This window comes from Thunnus maccoyii, chromosome 11 (assembly GCF_910596095.1).
Source record: "Thunnus maccoyii chromosome 11, fThuMac1.1, whole genome shotgun sequence".
Lineage (NCBI taxonomy): Eukaryota > Metazoa > Chordata > Actinopteri > Scombriformes > Scombridae > Thunnus > Thunnus maccoyii.
In genome coordinates, this window is record NC_056543.1 from 28,804,042 (window position 1) to 28,824,132 (window position 20,091).

The window sequence follows — 20,091 nt, forward strand, 5'->3', positions numbered from 1 at the left end:
CTGGAGGAGTTAAGGATTTGTGTTCACTTGACACTTGAATTTTTGCAGTAAATTCTTATCTAGTTTATCCTCTTTTCCCATCAAATGCATCAATGGAAATGCTTTATGGCGAACCGGTTGTCTGAATAAATAAAGTTATCAGACTACCTTTCACCAGTCACTCAGCTGCATGTCGCAGTCTGTTTCTGTAATATCTTTCCTCCATAATAACAATAAACCATCTGTCTTTCCTCAGATCAGCATGCCCCTGAGCACAGCCTTTGGTGCCGACACAGAGGGGGCCCAGTGGATTGTGGGATATCTTCTGGAGAAGGTCATCAACAACCTGTCCGTGTGGAGCTCGGAGGCTGAGCTGGCCAACGACACCGTGGAGCTGCTGGTGACGCTGGTAGAGAAGAGGGAGAGGTGAGGACAGTCGTGTTGTGTTGGACACGCGGCTCAGTTCATGACAGCCGGGTCGCAAGATGATTTATGGGAGATGGAAAAGTATTAAATGTGTTTTTCATATTTTTTTCAGAAGTTTCTGATTCTTCTGCTGGTCTTTTTAAAAGTACTAGATTCATTTGATTGAGCGTTTTAGCTTCCTTTAATCATTAAACAGATGAAAGTAAAAGCCAAGAATGATTGGTTTGATGATTTTCAATTTTTTTTTGACATTTACTGGATTGGTTTTGAACTAATTCAGTGATCCCTCAGACCCACAACCACAAATGAAGAAAGAAATATCTTTTAATTTCAAAGTGAAAATATGAAAAAAATGGAGTAGCAAGTTTTTTTTAAGTAAGTCACAAGGCAAAAACAGCTATGAGGCTTTCTGGATAAGATCATCCACCTGTAAGTGCCGCATGTGTTTCCAGAGGAATGACAGTAGATGTTGAGGTCACATCAAACACACCACAGACACTTAAAGGAAACTCTGCCTCCCTGTCTGTCCGCAGGGCAAACATCGTGGTGCAGTGTGAAAGCTGGTGGAACCTGGCCAAGCAGTTTGCCAGCCGCAGCCCTCCTCTCCACCTGCTGTCCAGCTCCGTGCAGAGGTCTCTGATGAAGGCTCTGGTCCTGGGAGGCTTCGCACACATGGACTCTGACACCAAACAGCAATACTGGGCCGAGGTAACACGAGCATATAGGTGTACAGTAAAGAATAAGAGCTGACATGATTTGTCAATGAAATATTCACTGTTTCCAGCTTCTTAAATGTGAGGATTTGCTGCTTTTCTCTGTTTGATATGTTTGGGTTTTGGACGGTTAGTTGGACAAAAAAGCAATTTGAAGCATCACCTTGGGCTCTGGGATTTTTTATGAGCATTTTTCATTTTCCATCACCAAAGTATGATTAATATATTTATTTTGAAAATGTATTCATTTATCAATAATGAAACTGCCATTTAGCATTAGTAGCATGATGTCATTTAAAAAAAAAAAGTTGCTAAAAGCACATAAACAGTGAAAAGAAAGTGATAAATCCGTAGGAATTTTATCTCTTACTGGAGTTTGAACCATTTAATACAGACCAAATATGCCCCGAAAAAATAAAAAAAACTCAACATTGGGCTTAGGAGGGGGGGTGAGGGTGAGCGTCATGAGAGTAAAATTTTGTTGTGAAACTGGACAGAATGAATTATAACAGCTCTGAAATTTACAAAAATAAGACTCCAGTTGTAATAAACCAGAATTGTCTTTTAATGAGAAATGTCCTGCAGCTGTAACAGTTAACTTCACCTGGTTCACATCTGCTACTGAATAAAACGACATTGATAATTGATCATCTCACTCAAGTCATGAGCTTGTACCCTAAAAAAATGCACATAAACTGCTCAGTCCTCCAGAGTTCTAGAGCTCTGCAGACTCAAGTCAGATCCGAGGAGGAGGAGGAGGAGGAGGAGTGATGGATGTAGTTGATAATATTCCCCCGTCGAGTCTTTCTCCCGCGTGTATAACATGATCCTAGTCGTGATCCTGGGGGTCTTTGTCTTAATAGGCTGACAGTAGTAAATGGGGGTGCAAAGCCACAATGACTCCAGAGTAATTATGGGGGGTATACGAGTGAGACAGCAGCTGTTGGATCCCACAGCTGCTCTGTCTGAACTTGGATGGCTCTAATGGAGGAGGAACCCAACAACTGATCAAACACTCCTTTGTTACATCTCTGCATTCCTCCTCTTTACTTACATGCACCAAGAAATCACTTTTATCCCGATCGCTCAAGTAACTCTGATTTGTTTTGACACACTGCTCATATGTTGCTACTGTTTTAAAACATTACATTTACATTTTTAAAACTGCTTCAAGAGATTTTTTTTAACACAATGTATTCATTTTTCCTTAGATCAGTTATGTCTGTTGTACCAGAAGAGCTTTACAGTCCACAGTAATCATCAAACATTATGTCCCATGTACTTCAATGTAACTTTTACTTCCATTTCTTGGATTGATAGACAGAAATGACCCCATACTTTTTAAAAAATTAAACTACTAGAACTTTTAATAAAGTGCCGATAGCTGAAGAAATTTCTACAGGCTACTTCAAATGTTTTGGAGACATGGAGAACCTCCCTACAATGTGATGGATAATATATGTACCATTCAAGACATCTTACATACTTAATGATTATATTTGTCAAGGCAGCAGACCATTAAATCTTAAAATAACCTAAAGTTTCCTTGTTTGTCTCATTCAGGTGCTGCATCCTCTCCAGCAGCGCTTCCTCAACCTCATCAACCAGGAGAACTTCGCACAGATCAGCCAGGAGGAGGCCGTCAAACAGGAAATCGTCGCTACGTTGGAGGCGTTGTGCGGCATCGCAGAGGCGACGCAGATCGACAACGTGGCCTCGCTCTTCTCCTTTCTCATGGACTTCCTGTCCAGCTGCATCGGCCTCATGGAGGTAAGAGCAGGGTGAGAAGGTGGATGGATGTGAGTGAAAGGTAACTTGTATGTTGTTGATCCTTTGTAGTTTAGAATATGGCTCTAATTTTAGATTTAGACGTTAACTCCCATTGGATCCACATGTGAAATACACACTAGGTTGAAGACAACATGTTCCATATTATATATATTACCATAAATAATTCAAAAGAGAAACTAACTAAATCTCTTTACAGTTTAAATGAGTCTTAAAATGCCATTGTGTTGAATGAGGAGGCCTTAAAACAAGAATGTAAAAAAGTAAAATAGTATATAAAAGCTTTTATATAACTTTGAGGTGAGATGAGTCTGTAAGTATCAATAATAAAGACAAATCCACTCTAATCATGGACTTATGCTTTTATCACTCAGGTTTACAGCAACACACCTGAGACAATCAACCTCATCATTGAGGTGTTTGTCGAAGTGGCTCACAAGCAGATCTGCTACCTTGGAGAGGTAGGTGACACATCTTTTATCTACTTCCACTGTCTGACCTGCAGGAAATCATGTTTCAAATAAAACAGATTTTCCAGATTGTGGTTTAAGTGGCTTTACTGTCCAAATACTGAAACTGTACAAGACACAAACTGCCAGTGTTGAACTGGATGAAGGTTTTTCAGCCATATTCTGTTCTGCTGCCTGTCAATAGTAGTTAACAGTGTGTGAGTCGACCTTTATTTTTATCTCATCAATAGCTGTTTAATCTTCAGTCTTCTTCTCAGTGAAGACATTAAACTGAAAATCCCATTTCATTTATTTTTATGAATAAGGTACTTTAATTATATTTACACAACAGACCTGCAATCTGTTGAGAAATTACATCAATACAATATGTTTTTGGTGACACTGTTTTCACACATTCTGTATGCTAAACCTGCACCTCTGATTACTTTCTAATTATTTTCAGGCTTCTTGGTGCAAAATAATAATAATAGTCTGGACTCAATAAACGCACAATTTCCCTCAAGTGCTTCCTCACTGATGGGCGGAAGAAAGACTTCTGCTGGATTTTTATGGACCAGAACTGTTCATTTTCTTTCCAGAATATAATTAGAAAGGTGTGAATCTGACTGCAAGCATAATATAAAGGCGACAGAGTTTCATTAGTTCTCAGAAGACGACTGGAAAATGCTACAAGGAATTTAACAAATGTGTCACTTTACAGGAATATTCTGAAAATGTTTCATGTGAAAAAAATCTGCTGAAGAAAACAGACTGTTAAACTGTTAAAAATAAAATGAACAAATCATAAAGTGCTGGCTCTTTAGGTCACACAAGTCATAAAAAACTCCTGAGTGGAATCTGTGGAAATCTTCATGAAGATTTGCGAGACATTAACTGTCACTCTGTCCCTCCATCCAGACAAAGTCCATGAAGCTCTACGAGGCGTGCCTGACGCTGCTGCAAGTCTACTCTAAAAACAACCAGAGCAGGAAGCGGAGCGACGCCACGGCCGAGGAGGACCAGTACCAAGACCTGCTGCTCATCATGGAGCTGCTCACAAACCTGCTCTCCAAAGAGTTCATCGACTTCAGCGACACCGGTGCGTCAGCTGGGTGTTTCAGTCTTAAAACAAGGGCCTTGTTTGTGTTGCCTCAGTTGCTCGAGACTTAACTTTTCAAACTGCTGTGTGTTCTAGACGAGGTGTTCCGAAGCCAAGACCAGGGAACACCGGCCTCCAACCGGACAGTATCAGCAGCAGACGTGGTTCTTTATGGCGTCAATATTGTTCTTCCCCTCATGTCTCAGGACCTGCTCAAGGTGAAACAACATACCTATATAAGAGATTAATCTATGACTCAGGCTGAACATTTCCTCTGTGTGCTTTAAAAAGCTGAATCTGTCAAGTTAACATGTTCTGTGAGCACGTGTTGATCTTGTCCGTGTTGTGTTCCAGTTCCCCTCCCTGTGTAATCAGTACTACAAGCTCATCACCTTCATCTGTGAGATCTTCCCAGAAAAGATCCCTCAGCTGCCCGAAGAGCTCTTTAAGAGCCTCATGTTCTCCCTAGAGCTGGGAATGACCTCGTATCCTCCCACCGCCTCTGTCTGAACTGTGTGTGTGTGTGTGTGTGTGTGTGTGTGTGTGTGTGTGTGTGTGTGTGTGTGTGTGTGTGTGCTCAACCATACTGCCTGTGATGAAAAAAGCTATGTGTTGTGTAGTTCCTGCTCCTTAACGCTTGTGTTCAGGATGAGTTCAGAGATCAGCCAGCTGTGTTTGGAGGCTTTGTCTCCTCTGGCTGAACAGTGCGCCAAAAACCAGGAGAAGGACACGCCTCTCTTTATCGCCACCCGGCACTTCCTCAAGGTACGCCACACACCCGGCTGACTCACATTTTTTCCTCAATAAAAATGGAGGTGTAGTGATGAAAGCATGCTAAAATAACAACACACATGAACAGCTGCAGCAAAGACGATTGAACAAGTAAATCTGAAACTGGTAAACTGGAAGATCATTCAAAAAAAATCAAAGGAAATAAGATTTTGTTAAGAAAATATTTTAGTACTGGATGTTGATGCTGCTCACTGCCAACCTGTAGAATCTTTGTTCTTGCAAAACTCATTTGGATATATTCTATTTGCTTTATCCTGTAATAACGATCTTGTTTGTTTACACCCTGTACTCATCCTCTTGTCTTCAGTTGGTGTTTGACATGCTGGTCCTGCAAAAACACAACACAGAGATGACGGTGGCTGCAGGAGAAGCCCTCTACACACTCGTGTGTCTGCACCAGGTCAGTAAATTAGTGCATGTCAGAGCTTCAGTCTGTTGGTGCCTCAAGGAGAATAGATCTTATATTGGAAGAAGTGCAAGTGCATTCACAAGGATACTCATATAAAGATGGATAATGTTCACCTAACAAATGACACTTTGCTTTGGTTCTGTTGATTTTCTTGTCTTGTGAAAACAGCTCCAGGCTTTTAAGATGATAGAACATGTTCTTTGTGAAGGTGCTCAGTCTGGGCTTTGTGTGACTTTTATGAGCTGTGAGTGAAGTTTTTAGACTACTAGATATTTAATGGTTCTGCTGTCAAACTGAATCCCTCGTATGAAAGAGTACGTTGTTGCTGCTGCCGGCTACCTTGTTTCTGCAGAATATTTTTATGAATTAAACAGACAAACTCTGGAAAAACACTTTCATAGGTGAGCTGCTCTCTGCACCACAGAGAGACACTAAGTTTCTTGGTAAATGACACCAGAGGCCCTCTAGTGGCCGCTCTGTGTCATAGCACAGACATTCTGATTTTATCCACTGTTAAGTAAACAGACCAAAAAATAAATAAATAAATTTAAATTTAAAACATGCTTGAAATAAATACAAATAATAAATTACAATACAGACATAAAAACAGTAAAACATTTAAATGAAATAAGGTAAGAGATCCCAATAATCAGAACATGATAGTATGAACACAAACACTGAATCAAACAGTCTAGACTGAACTGACAATCTACCATTTTTTTTCATATCTGTTAATAATATACAGGCCAATGTTCATCATAATATAACATAAACATTTTCAGAGCTGAAACCACTCATAGATAATTCATTCAATGATAGAAACTTTATCGCCAACTATTTTTAAATTGATCAATTTTACAAGAAAGAATATCAAACATTTTCTAATTCCAGCTTCTTAACTGTGAGGATTTTCTGCTTTTCATCATTTTATTATAGTAAACTCAATATTTTCAGGTTTTGGGTTTTTGTTTGTTGGTTTTGTTTGTTTTGTCAAAACAAGCAATTATATGACATCACTTGAGCTTTAGGAAAGTTTGATAGATATTTTTACTATTTTCTGCCAGTTTTATTGACTAAACAAATAATTACATGAGAATTATCACCAGATTATTCAATAATGACAATAATCATTAGTTGAAAATAACTTTGTGTTCTTTGGTGGATAAACTGTGTCATGGTTTCAAACAAGTATTGATATTTCAAACACTTCAGCCAATAATATTGAGCCGGTTAATGAACCAGTCAGGTTCTAGTATAAAACCTGCTTTATTTGACCCTGAGTTGATCATCTGTTACTTCTTCTGTCAGGCGGAGTACTCTGAGCTGGTGGAGACTCTGCTGTCCTCACAGAGAGATGCCGTCATCTACCAGCGGCTGGCCGACGCCTTCAACAAGCTGACGGCCAGCAGCACGCCGCCCACCATGGACCGCAAGCAGAAGGTCGCCTTCCTCAAGAGCCTGGAGGAGTTTGTGGCCAACGTGGGCGGCCTGCTCTGCGTGAAATAACCACTGGAAACCGAATCCGCCTCCACTCATCGTTATGAAAAGCAACCAATCAAACACCCTCTGACCCCCCGCCTGTTCCTGAAGAATTATGGGTAAAAGAGACGGCCTGATGCCTCTGAGGACCTGCTGGGGAATCCATCTCATGCCTGAATGTTTACCCCGTTTTCACCTCCTTGGATTTTTTTTTTCTTCTTTTTTGTTTTGTTTTCCTCCTCTCTTGTTACACCCAGCCCCTCCAGATTGACAGACTTAATGATGGTGATGTGGTAACCATGGAGACTGGACTGCAGAGCAGACGGGCTCAGTCAGAGGATCCTGCCCTGTTAGACTGAAACAATGGAGCACTGACCATCATGACGACGGGAGGCAGAGCTGCAGCCGACAGTGATGTTGTTTTCCTCCCCGGCCACCTCCTCGTGTACCTGGAGGCTCCTGGAGCGCACACACACACACACACACACACACACATATAGAGTGACATTGAGGGTCAAACAGGTTGCAGTTTTTGGAAAGTTGTGAACTTTTTTTCCAGTGTGAGGTTTTTGGATGTAGCTGACGGTATTAGAGGGGCCATTTTTATTTCAAGAATGCCATGGCGACCACCCACTTCTCCCAGTACACTCACACACTTCATTTTAACAGTTTCCATTTTTAAACACACACACTTGCACACACATCGCCCCAATTCTTCCCAGAGTGCCTTTGTTTTGTTGATTGTCCTGTGTGTGTGTGTGTGTGTGTGTGTGCGTGTGCACGTGTGCGCGTGTGTGTGTGAAACATGTCCTACATCTACTGACAACGTCGACCGTGCCTGCCATTCGCCAAGAATACAGCGGATGCACACACACACACACACACACACACACACACACTCACACACATAAACAAACATGCACACACGTCAAATGTTGCCATGACAACATAGGTATGGCCGGCCTGGCTGTCTTTGGTGATGCTGAACCACACAGAACAGGAGGAGGGTGTTTGTTGATGCTGACAGAAAACCAAAATCAGATTGTGTTTCACTAAAGGGTGTAAATATGTTTCAAAACCCATGAGGAACGTGTGTTCAATGACAGGAAACAAAAACACTTCACTGAAATGTTTTTATATATTTGCCAGTAAAGGGCAGGAAGAGTTGTATGGATTCAGCTAAAGAAGGAGAAACTTGCTCGGTGTTGAGCTTTGAGGTTTGATATTTTTTTCTCTATTTGGATTGTAGTATTATTACGTTGCGGGCCCCCTCCCTCGCCTCGGCGCAGTGGACAGACGAAGGCCCGAGACTGATCGGGCTTCTGATGTTTGGCCAGAAGATAAGTTTAGCAGATGAATTTCAGTAGTATTTTTCTACAGCAGCACATCCTCCATTTCGCTCTTCAACACACTGGATTGAAGCAGAGACTGTTTGAGTTGAAGGACAGCAATAACAAACCAAATAAAAAGGAGCAGAGCCACTTGTTGAAGCATTATGTTGGAGACAGAACCCTCCTCGTTCAGAGCACTATCCTGGTTATTGTAGAATGGCTGTTTTGTTAATGAAGTGTAAAAGTGTACATAAACTTATTGTATAAAATGTTCTGGCCTCCTCTTTTTCCTTCCATGTGTGTTTGGTCTGTTATAATGTCTGTTATTACTTTTACTTTAGAATGGAATAAAGTTATTGATTATACATTTTAGTTCCACCAGCTACACCAGCAGCCGTTCTTCAAGATGGAAGCAGGATGAATTTGGAGGTAAAATACTGTCTGTCTGTTTTAAATTGTCTGGTAATTTCATCTAAGTTGATTTAAAGAGGTGGAGTAAATACTGAACTAGATTCTTTTTTAGACTAAAGTGGCAGGGTGTCAGCAGGGTTCATCGACTGAGATTTTGGGAGTTTTTGATATTTTAAAGTGCAATTCATTTGAGAAAATAAAACTATTGACCAGTTAGAAAGCAGCCTGCTTCATGTAACTCACCACAAAAACAACCAAAATGTCTGATTCTGAGGTGAAAAAACCTTGAGCTGAATTTAAAATGTGATATTTAAACCACTGAGTTTGATAACATGTTAAATGTCTAAAGACTTTTTCAGGTTATTCTTAAATACTTGAGTCCCTCAGTTGAACACTCTGCTTTTTCACATTAGTGAGACCAAACCTCCAGAATAATTCAGGCTTTAGAAGACAACTTAGTTTCAGTATAAATTCACGAACATAGCTGAAGAGTTTTCATTAAAGATTTTGTGTTTGTTCACTGCTTTTACAACCATTTCTGATATAAAACTTTAAAAGTGTAAGAAATCCTCAATAACTCAATGTTAGTCCTTGTTTTAAGATCTGTCAGGAAGTTCTGTGCTGATGGCAGCTCTAAATCATGAATGTAGAGTTTTGGTGGTGGGGACAGTTAATATTCCACAGACTGTACCTTTAATTTATTTTTTTTTAAAGACCAATGTCATCAAAAGAGTGTCAGGGGTCTAGTACAGAAAGACATACAGTATTTACTCATGATGATCAGAATGGTAGGCTGACTGTATCCAAAAACTTTATTGACCAAAAATAGTGTTGAAATATAGAAAAAAAAAACAGTTTGTGCAGTGAATAGATTTTTCCTTTAAAAAGATAGGAACTGTGAAGAAAATATAGAAAGCAACAAAAAATGTCTGGTTTGTGCAATCATAACATTCAATTGTGTATAATCAGTTTTAATCAGTTTAAAGAAAATACAAAGTCTTGAAGGAATAGTAACATTGGCATTTTTAAATAGAAATGTGTGAATAAAAATGAATTACTAGAAATTACAATGACATCATTGCAGCCTGACAGACTGGGCAGCACAGAGGAGGGTCGTCATTTTTGCCACAGATGTTAAAAGCAGAGATACAACAGAGTGAGACTGATGACTGCTGGAATGATGGAGAGTAAACAAAGGGAAGTGGAAGTTTGTGTGTACCCAGTGGCATGTTTTCCCCCCAGTAAGAAAGCTCCAGTTAAAGCTGTTGTTGTTGGAGTTTCTCACAGAGGGGATGCAAGGAGATGTAAAGAGTGTAAAGAGGTGACAGACAGCTATACGATGAAGAGGTGTGATAAGTAATATTAATGAGTAATGAAAAGTATGAGACTAAATCTGTTATGCTTAACTTTTGATTTGTTCTTGGACCACATCTCATACCCAGTAAGGCAGCATGTTCCCAAATGTTTGCAGTGCAAGAATTGTTGGAGGTTTAGTCATAGTTTGTTTGTATGTAGGAGTGATTTTACCACATGTGGTAAATGTGGGGAGAATGACTGTGAAGGAGACTGTGAGAAAGATCCAGAGTCTTCTTTGCAAAGGGAGTCATGCAACAGGGAGGATAACTGTCCAGAGAGAGTAATGGAGGCAGAAATAATCAGGGTCAAATCTAAGAAGCATGAGGAAGTAGGTCAGAAATGTTATGATGTGAGACAAGAAACTAAAGAGGACAAATCAGTCAGGAAGCAGGATGAGTTTTGCTTTTGTGAGGATCAGGTGAAGTTTTGGGCCTTTGAGAGGAAATCTGAGAAAATGGACATAATTGTAGATGCAGTGAGGAGATTTCTGGGTGTTGTAGTTTCTGGAGAAGTTGTGCAGCATCTGTTGAAAGAAGCTTTTAGCTTCTCTCAAACACCTGAAAAATTATTAATTATTATAAAGTTATAGCAGAGTGGGAGATGGGTGGGAAGAGGTTTTTATTATTTTATTTAGTCAGTGGAGAGTTTAGTTTAAATCCAGTAGATGGCAGTAATGTAACATTTTGGATGCCAACCACCACTAAAAACCAATAAGAGGAAGAGGAAACCCGACAGTTTGAGTTGTCCCTTCGCAGGATCCATACTTTCGTATTACGTCATCATTCCTGGACTTCTCACATGTCCACAACAGCAGCTGAGGTTAGTTTGTCTCTGTTAATAATGATCGGATGCTTTATTGGTGTCGTTGTGTTTCGTGTGCAGCTCGTGTAACTTACAGTGTGTCAGGAGAAAATCTTCCATCCATCCATCAGCTGTTTCCTCACATGTTCCGTCATGTCCACGTGTTTCTGCTACTTTAATTATCAAAACACAACAGCAGACAAAACGCAAACTAGTCAGATCCAGTGTGACTGTTTGTGTCTCTGAGCTGTGCAGACAGCTGCTCCTCTACATCAAGTCCTGTGAATGTGTAAAGACAAGAACTGGAGGTGAAGGTGCAGGTGGAGGTTTGTGTTATGATCAGTTTCTGTAGGTAGGGAGGCGCATGTCCGTTGATGGATTTGTAGTCAATCCTGAAGGAGACAGTGAGACAGTACAATGAAAACAGAATTGGTGTTATATGTTCGTGTTTTCGCACTCTCAGTAGGATCCTGGCAGCGCTGTTCTGAATGTACTGGAGCTTCTGGATGTTCCTGCCAGGGATTATTTGTTAAGGTTTTAAGATGGTAGATGGCTGAGATTTCTGTCTCCACTCCAGATACATGGATTTATTACAGTTGTGAAAAATTAAATTAAATAAAGACATTACAATAACCTTAACTTTAAACATAACTTAGACCCAAACAGCAACAGATATGACACGAAACTAGAATTATTGTATTAAATTGTCAGAGGAAACACTGCTGCAGTTTTCAGCAGGATCGTCTCCTGAAATGTTTCCCTCAGAATAATCTGAATCATGTTATATGAATATGTTTTAAAAAGCATCACGTCTGTGTATTTCTGTATTTTGAATGACAGCAAAGATGAGTTTCTGTGGTTGTGCTGTTTATCTCAGTCAGTCTGACACTGAACTATAAGTGTAAACCTGCGCTGTGTGTATTTACAGCAGGAATCCTGTTCACCCTCCTGCACTGACTATTAAACCAACTATAGACACACTTCGGATGCTTAACTTTCATCATAGAGTGGTAGTTCCTAACCCGAAGTCTGGACTGTAAGATGATAAACAGGAGGAAGGAAAAAAAAACATTTCTGATACACAAAATGAATTAAAATAAAAGTGACACTTGGGTTGAGCTGGTCACAGCTGGTAGACTAGGTGTCACAAGAAGACACTGTTGTTTTTAAAGTGGTCCAAAAAAGTCTGGAGCCACTGTTTCACAGGAAAAAAAGATTCACAGTATTGCTTTTCTAGCTGCATGTTTCATTCACACTCCCAACCTGTCTTGTAGTACATTCATATATCGTAATAATGTAGCCTATTTATGTAATTTAATAATATATGATCATTTATCTTCTCCTGTGCCTGTTTGAATGAACCAGTTAATTTTCTTATCTTTTTATTTTCAGAAACTTTCCTTCATTCCGTAAGAGCAGCAGATCTTCCTCCTCTGATCAGTCAGCGATGAGTGACAGCGATGACGACGTTCCCACACTGTCAGCTCACACTCTGGCCGCCCTGCAGGAGTTCCTCAGTGAGACCAGCAGCGGTCTGGCTGACAGCACGACGCCCTCAGACCAGTTCGCTGTGGGAGCAGTGGAGGAGGACTGGGTGAGCTCGCTGGATTTAGAGACAGAAAACCTGATGCTGCATCAGCGAATCTGTTCTGTGGTTTGTTCAGTGGCGACGCAGTAAAAATGCTGCACAGACACAGAGGATTAGAGATTATCAGGAAGCTGCTGAAGCATCAATCAAGAGTTATCTGACTTCTTGTGTCAACTGTTAAGATGAGTTTCAGAGCCATTTACCGCTGATTTTATCAGCTTATCACAGATATATTGTATTGATGTATGTTTCAACCAATATGTAAAATACAGTTGGTCATTTTTGCTCGAACGATGACTGAAACAGTTAATCAATCATCAAAGTTTCTGTCAATTGACACATTGTTTCAGCACTGATTAGTTTATCAGGGATCCCTCAGATTTCATTATTAGGATCTGATGAAGGTATGATCATTTTAATTGATTAATAGTTTAGGTCATTTATCAAACATGTGCTGGTTCCAGCTTCTTAAATGTGAGAATTGGCTGCTTCTCTCTAATTTACATCATTACACATTGAACATCTTTGGGTTTTGGACTCTTAGTAATCTGAAGACATCACATTGAACTCTGAAAACTACGGATGGAAATTTGTCACTATTTTCTGATGTCCTGAACACTAAACGAGTAATATGTTACTCGGAGAAAAAGTGCGAGTAATAATTGTTAGATGCAGCCCTCATCTCAAATACCCACTATTAGTCAAGCCCAAGTATAACTAAACACAAGTTAACTGAAGTAGCTTCTGATTAAACCATGTTAACAGTGTCACTGATGTCTCTGTCTTTCTGTGTGTGTGTTCGTCCACCAGCGGATGAGTCAGTTCTGGTACAGTGATGAAACAGCAACACAGTTAGCTGAGGAGGTCATACGTGAAGCTGGAGAGGGAGGCAGGTAAAGCTACATACACACACACACACACACACACACACACACACACACACACACACACACACACATTTTGAATGTGGACAGATTTCTCTTCCATTAAATATTGTTTTTCAGATTTTCCTCTAATTGTTGTTTTGTTTTCAATCTCTGGATTTCTCATCAAGCTCCAGTCTGTACTGTGCTGCATTACATTCAGGTGTATTTTATTTTGTAGTCTGTGTCTCTTCTGTGATGGACAGACTCTGAGGGAGTTTTCTCTGTATGATTGTACAACATAGAAAGAAGCTTCATACTCTTATTGAACCCTCCCGGCTTCATCTGCAGCAGGAGTTTCTGATGAAGTGTGTTGGTGTTTCTTTTTACCTGCAGGATAGCATGTGTGAGTTCGCCCAGTGTGTACCAGAAGCTGAAGCAGGGTGTGGTGGACGGTTCAGACCGGGTGTCTTCTGTCGTGTTGGAGTACGACCGCCGCTTCGCCACCTACGGCGATGACTTCATCTTCTACGACTACAACGAGCCGTTGTCTTTCCCGGCCAGCGTGGCTCCTCAGAGCTTTGACATCGTCCTCGCCGACCCGCCATACCTGTCCGAGGAGTGTCTGGGCAAAGTGGCCAAAACCGTCAAGTACCTGAGCAAAGGCAAAGTGCTGCTGTGTACAGGTGAGAGGAGGAAGTGCTCTGCTGTTGCTTCTCATGTATTATCATTATATTATCAAGTCGCAGAGATTAACACCTGATTATCTATCAGATAAATCCCTGACAGTCTTCTAAAAAACAGTCACAGTGTGTTTTGATACCACTGGAGGGCGACACAGTTGAAAACAGTCAAATTCTTCACACATGTGAACATAGTGGCTGTGAAAGAATCTCACTGAAGCTGCATCTTTTTTTTTGTATACAAAGTGATGACAGCAGCTTTATTCCCTTCATGCATGTTGTTAAATGTCTCTGAGCAGCTTCTTAACATCAGATGTTTGTGTGTGTTCTGTTCTGCAGGTGCCATCATGGAGAGTGTCGCTAAAGACCTTCTGGATGTAAAAAAGTGCAGCTTCCTGCCGCAGCACAAAAGAAACTTATCCAACGAGTTCCGCTGTTTCGTCAACTATCCGTCCCGCCTCCTGTCCTGCTGAGCCGAACCTCTGTCTGATCAGCTGCTCAGAGCAGAAACAGCCTGGAGGAGGGAGGACGCTACTCTGACATTTCTAAGTGCTCCTCTGCTGTTGATGGATGAACAGAAGCATCAAGACCTGCAGCACCACCTGAAACATGTCGCCAGCTGTTTTTGCATTTTAATTCATTTTGGTTACAAGTGAACTTGAGCCTGTAAACAAGTCAGCTTGTTTACTGAGCAACATTTGGCAACCTTCTGGCTCACTATTGAAACAATTACTGAATCTGTAGAAAATGAATGAACGTTAATTTTGATAATCAGTTAATAGAAGCCAGTAACCAAGAAAGAATGGCAAATATTTATTGGTTTCAGCTCCTCTAATGTGAGGTTTTGCTGTTTTTGTTTTCAAATTTTAAAAAATTCAATTTATTTTAAATCAAATGTCACTGTTGCTTAGACAAAATGAACAAAATGAGGCTCTGTGGCATTGAGCTGGACGTGGACTAAACGTAGAGATCAGTTCACACTTGTCAGCCTCTGAAAACAGTTTACTAGTAAAGTAAAAATAGTCTTCTGTGGTTCTGGACCAGCTTTGTCAAGTCTGACAAAACCCCCCTGATGATGTCATAGTGAGGTCATCAGGATTGTGTTGTTTGGACTTGGAGACTTGACTGACACTGAAAGACATACTGAACGTCCAGATTGTCACTAACTGCTCAGTGTGTTTTAGTGGAGCTTTAACAGAATTGGACAATCACACATGCAGTCATCTGGAATACGTGTTGTTTTGTTACTAATTTGTTATTAAAGTGTGTCAGAAGAACTGTTGTCTCAGGTTTCTGCTGATGAGAATGAAAAAACCCCACAATTGTCCGTTGTTTTGTTTTTTTTACATCAGAAGGTGGCGGTGTTGATCAGGTTGACGTTTGACTGGAGAGAAGCATTCTGTAGTGTCGCTGTAGACGTGCAGCTTGTGAGTCAAGTATTTATCACCACTGTTCATAATAATACTGGTGATCATCCAGTCAGTGCAAACCACCTGTAATATGATGGAAGTTCCTCTTAAACCAACATGTTGAGGTGCAGTGGGAGTTGAACATGATGCTTTGTTATCACAGAGCTACATGAAAACAGTCTGGAAAGATGCTGTAGTCTGGTACTTTATTCCATTGTTCAGTATGTTTGTGCTTTCCTCCTTAAACTGGTCAATTACAAAAAAAGCATTTTGTCACTTACCTCTGCTGGTATGTCACCATGCAGTCAGTTATTTAGATATCAATCTCTGAGATATCTGCCTCCACCTCAATAGAAAGGTCATGAATGGAATTTGTTTGTGGTGCTCACAGCATTGAAATATACAATTCAATAACAACATATCTTTCCAGAAACAGTGTTCATGTCATTTATGATAAAACCCAGGACACAGTGTATGAAACTGCTACTAAAGAGATGAAGAAACTGTTCACAACAGGTTATTTGGATTATCCAGAGTAACAAGACATCATTTCTGGAGAGACACACTGCTGCTCAGAGACAGATATGTCAGATCCAAAAAACAACACAACAAAGTACAGAAACTGAATCTGATTGGCTCATACTGCACACTTTGCCCCAACCTCTTAAAACTTTTTACACATTAATATTTGCTTATTATTATTATTATTATTATTATGTGTTTGTACTGTATTCACCTAATAATCTCATTCTGGTTCTCTATATTGTAATTCTACTACTGCTGCTACAGTCTATATACTGTATACATATATATTACATGTCTGCCTTTCATCCTTACTTTTCCTACCAGATGTAACAAAATAAAATGTTTTCTTGTCATTTGGATGAATCGACCCAAATGTCAAAGTGTGTATTTTTAGGCCTGTAAATCTCTCCAGTTGTTTGGGATGTCAAGTAAATACACTATATGCAGATTCAGTTATTTGTACTTTAAATTTTGTATCCTTGCACAACCACAGTAAAGGCACTTTTATGAAGTTCAAGTTGATTCCAAGTTCAGGTCCAGAGGGGGTCAGAACCGAGACAATAAACAGTCCTCATTCGTTTTCAAATGACAAACATTTCAGGAGCATTAAGAGAGATGAAGATCAATCCGTCATCATCAACTATACAATGAGTACTACTTTTAGGGCTGTTATAAGTGATTCTGTTTTATAGGTATAATATCTTACGTTGTTTGTATTGCCAGTGAGGGAAAAATGAAAACCTAGAAAAAGTGGATCAGGTGCAGAAGAGCTTATCTCGAGTAACACAGCCCAGTTTCCTTCACACTCTCTTGCCTGCAGAGACGAGCGGTCTGGCTTTGGGCTCTGCTCTCTCCAGGCTCTGGTTGCTGTTCCGCTCCTTCTCCAGCAACGGCACACAGGTGCATCCCACAGCGATGGACACGTAGATCTCAGTGTAGGAGTGGCGACCACCGATGCAGGAGCCTGTTCTCCTCAGGATGACAGAGGGAGCGTAGACCGGGGTGCTGCGGTACTGGTTGTTCTCCTCGCCGTACGGTCCAATCAGGCAGCCCTTACACAGGCAGTAGGCCTCAGGGATGTAGCGGGGATACCTGGCTGGGTCGTAGGAGATCCTGCAAGGATGAATTCAACAGATGCTTTTTTTCTTTTGAGGGATCAAAGTTTGTATTCTTTAAGCTAGTGAAAACTCATTCCTCCCTTCAGCGGCTCTTAAAAACATGATTACAGGTCAAACACACGGACAACCCAATAAAGTATGTCTGCAACTGTAGCTGTTAGAGACAAGCTCCAAGATCCACATCCAAGATGTGTTCAGGCTCCCTGAACGGGGATGTTAACTCTCCTAAATGAAAATATCATCTCATATTAAACTTTTTTGTTTACCTCAGCTAGTCACAGTGTTGTTTTCCCTACATTATGATATTGATTAGGTGCCTGACATGAATGTTGTCCTTTTAGCACAAAGTTTAATCTGTTATTACCAGTAAAGAGCATATGAGTATGAAGGAAGCAGAAGTTTTCATTATTTAAGAATAACATGGGAGAGGTCATACAGGAAAAAAACATTTCATTTCTTAACATTTTTGTTTAAAATGTTCAGAATTCTGTTGATGAACTTTAATATATAATTTACACTCATTCTGACCTCTCAACACAACATTTAGTGTAGGAGAAAGTCTGGATATGTTTGGCTTAATATTCTAAATACGTATTAAATAAACAGATACACATAAATCTGCCAAACTTCATTTCATAATCAGACTGTAGTTCAAAAACTGTGCATTTGCAAAACTAAATAATTGAGATTTTAGTGAATTAAGGGACATTATTATTGCATTTACACGTGTTAAGGTGTAAACTTGAGCAGTTTCAGGATCTGTGATGTTTCTGTGCATCATTTATAAAATCAATGTTATGTTTTTTAACATATTTATTTTGCAGTGGAGAAGAAAGGAGCAGCTTGAGCTGATGTGGTGACAGAATGAGCCACTATGATGAATTCATTTATTTATAGTGTAGTTTATGTTGTTGACTGTTAGTTGATTTTTTCTGTCACTGTAATTTTATTTTTAAGAAAAAATAACCCATAAAACCATTTAATACAACATCTCCTAATTTATGACCCAATTTACAAAGTGAATTTGGTGACGTTCATATTTCCCGGCAGAGCTACAAGACATTTTGATTTAATAGGATTAGTGTCGTTTACGACACGGATCTGATCTGAAATCTTAAAGTGCCACATTAATCTTGATGGAGTTTAATCTCAGCACTGAAACTGCTGGTTAAAGGTTAAAAGCACTAAATATTATTATCAATAACACTGTAACGTTTGTATGTTTACAGCTGAACAAGTTATGGAAACATTTGCATGAATTGCAGTGAGTAGGTTAGTACAAATTCATTTCCCAGTATTTCACATTTTTTCAACATCACATTTTCTTATAAAACACTGATGTTGGTGTTTGCTGGTCGAATGCAAGTAGTTTTTAATGCACACGTGTTGTTGATTGAAATCAGAGTAGACGGTGCATGCTGAGATTTTAATTTAATGATGACTAACTCCCCCACAGCAGAGAGCCAGTATAAAGCAGTCCACCTGCTCTCACCTGTAGGTCCAGGGAGAGATGCTGCGCAGGCTGACCGGGAGGCGGGTCTTGCTGTCGGTCTGGGACCGTGCGGTGGTCGGGCAGGTCAGGTTGAGTTTGGCCTGCGGCTCTAGCTGCAGGGCGTGGTGGAAAGCGCTCAGAACACCGACCGAGAGCCGCCCGAACATTTGCTCCAGGATTTCCTCCGGCAGGTCCAGACAAGACCGGGTCCTCGTAGCCTTCTTCCGTATCCGACTCATTCCGGCTGCCAAGCCCAGCAGCAGCACAGCCAGGTGAAGCAGCAGCAGCAGGACGCGGATCCGACGCGGCATCACTGAGCAGTGTTGTGCCAAAACGCGTATCCACAGAAAAATGTTTCCTTGTTTTGTTTTAAAATATAACAAGGAGGTAGATGCGTCCAGAAACAAGCGTGACCTTCGTTAATGAGGCAGTTTTAACCACCAACAGGTTCCTTTCCTGTTATAATCCAGTGAAGTGATGGGAGCGTTGAACAGCCAGCGGCAGGAAAACAGTCCGCTCTGGCGTGGAAACCGAGGCACAGGCGCTCCGCCACGGAAACTGAGGGAACATTTTGGAACAACGAGTCCACAGGGTCGCCAGGATAAATAACTGCTTTAGGATTAGAAGTTATTACCGAACTGGGAGTTGTTACACCTGCTGCCTGCTGTTATCGACGACAGAAAATGTCACCAAGTGTGTTTTCCGATCGCTTGTCTCCGACCGTGTGTGCGTAAAATCCGGTGGAACAGTTCCTGCGCGCAGGAACAGCGTGATCCACCATTCAGAGCGAGTCTAAATCAAACTGAAGTACTGACAGATAAGGTTCAGCCCCAGCACTCCTGATAGGAGTGGGAAGACCAGACTGCTGTGTGGGTGTGTGTGTGTGTGTGTGTGTGTGTGTGTGTGTGTGTGTGTGTGTGTTTGTGTGTTTTCTGCTGTTGGATCCTGGCTTCACACCAGAGTCTACTTCACTTTAAGATAAACTGGATCCAGCTATGTCCAACCACTCAATGTCAGCTCTGGTTTCATACAAACTGTGACGTCAAGGTCAAATGGTCCCCACCTTTAATTGTTAAAAAGCAAATTTTCTCCCAAGGACCATATTCTACTGTCATTAAGTATGAAAGTACAGTGAATTTATGTCATTAAGTTTTATGTGAGGCAAAGGCTTTAAATGATTATGCATATAAAAAGCCTTTTAAAATTTAATTTAATCCAGTTTACCCTTCACTAAATCCTTGGTCGTCTGCCTTGCAGGAGAAAACTTCACATTAATAACTGTGACCATGAGTGTGGTTTCTATATTAGAAAAACTCACTGACCACATGGTTTGTGCTTCATCTGAAGGCTGTTGTATGTAGATAAATATTTGATCTTTTA

At 40.5% G+C, this 20,091-nt stretch overlaps 3 protein-coding genes across 5 annotated transcripts in view; 2 read left to right on the forward strand and 1 right to left on the reverse strand.

Annotated features, from left to right (window-relative positions):
- xpo4 (exportin 4) overlaps positions 1–8,052 on the forward strand; it is a 59,804-nt gene extending 51,752 nt beyond the window's left edge. Inside the window, exons 15-24 of the mRNA XM_042426058.1 lie at positions 236–405; positions 939–1,113; positions 2,682–2,888; positions 3,281–3,367; positions 4,274–4,454; positions 4,551–4,672; positions 4,809–4,939; positions 5,102–5,219; positions 5,554–5,646; positions 6,964–8,052. Coding sequence (XP_042281992.1) covers positions 236–405; positions 939–1,113; positions 2,682–2,888; positions 3,281–3,367; positions 4,274–4,454; positions 4,551–4,672; positions 4,809–4,939; positions 5,102–5,219; positions 5,554–5,646; positions 6,964–7,161 — 1,482 coding nt within the window. The 3' untranslated portion in view covers positions 7,162–8,052. The remainder of the gene's footprint in view (positions 1–235; positions 406–938; positions 1,114–2,681; positions 2,889–3,280; positions 3,368–4,273; positions 4,455–4,550; positions 4,673–4,808; positions 4,940–5,101; positions 5,220–5,553; positions 5,647–6,963) is intronic.
- A 2,896-nt stretch (positions 8,053–10,948) lies between these two features.
- eef1akmt1 (EEF1A lysine methyltransferase 1) lies at positions 10,949–15,444 on the forward strand. Of its 3 annotated transcripts, none has more exons than XM_042426457.1 (5): positions 10,949–11,051; positions 12,426–12,627; positions 13,432–13,514; positions 13,881–14,170; positions 14,507–15,444. In XM_042426457.1, the coding sequence occupies exons 2-5, from the start codon at positions 12,481–12,483 to the stop codon at positions 14,638–14,640; spliced, it is 654 nt and encodes a 217-aa protein (XP_042282391.1). In that variant the 5' UTR covers positions 10,949–11,051; positions 12,426–12,480; the 3' UTR covers positions 14,641–15,444. The 3 variants fall into 3 exon arrangements, with proteins under 3 accessions (XP_042282391.1, XP_042282392.1, XP_042282390.1); XM_042426458.1 differs by lacking the exon at positions 10,949–11,051 and adding an exon at positions 11,090–11,359; XM_042426456.1 differs by lacking the exon at positions 10,949–11,051 and adding an exon at positions 11,090–11,341.
- Positions 15,445–16,808: 1,364 nt separating this feature from the next.
- On the reverse strand, positions 16,809–19,578 carry il17d (interleukin 17d). Its single transcript, XM_042426460.1, has 2 exons — positions 18,712–19,578; positions 16,809–17,214 (listed from the first exon to the last, which is right to left on the reverse strand). The coding sequence occupies exons 1-2, from the start codon at positions 19,020–19,022 to the stop codon at positions 16,902–16,904; spliced, it is 624 nt and encodes a 207-aa protein (XP_042282394.1). The 5' UTR covers positions 19,023–19,578; the 3' UTR covers positions 16,809–16,901.
- Between the last annotated feature and the right edge of the window lie 513 nt (positions 19,579–20,091).

What these genes read in the sequence shown, in the direction of transcription:
- il17d (XM_042426460.1), bottom strand. Translation starts at nt 19,022, where the DNA reads ATGCCGCGTCGGATCCGCGTCCTGCTGCTGCTGCTTCACCTGGCTGTG. An exon ending in ATCTCTCCCTGGACCTACAG is followed by an intron (nt 17,215 to 18,711) that starts GTGAGAGCAGGT and finishes TCATCCTTGCAG; the next exon opens with GATCTCCTACGACCCAGCCA.
- eef1akmt1 (XM_042426456.1), top strand. Translation starts at nt 11,319, where the DNA reads ATGTGTAAAGACAAGAACTGGAG. An exon ending in GAGCAGTGGAGGAGGACTGG is followed by an intron (nt 12,628 to 13,431) that starts GTGAGCTCGCTG and finishes TTCGTCCACCAG; the next exon opens with CGGATGAGTCAGTTCTGGTA. An exon ending in CAAAGTGCTGCTGTGTACAG is followed by an intron (nt 14,171 to 14,506) that starts GTGAGAGGAGGA and finishes TCTGTTCTGCAG; the next exon opens with GTGCCATCATGGAGAGTGTC.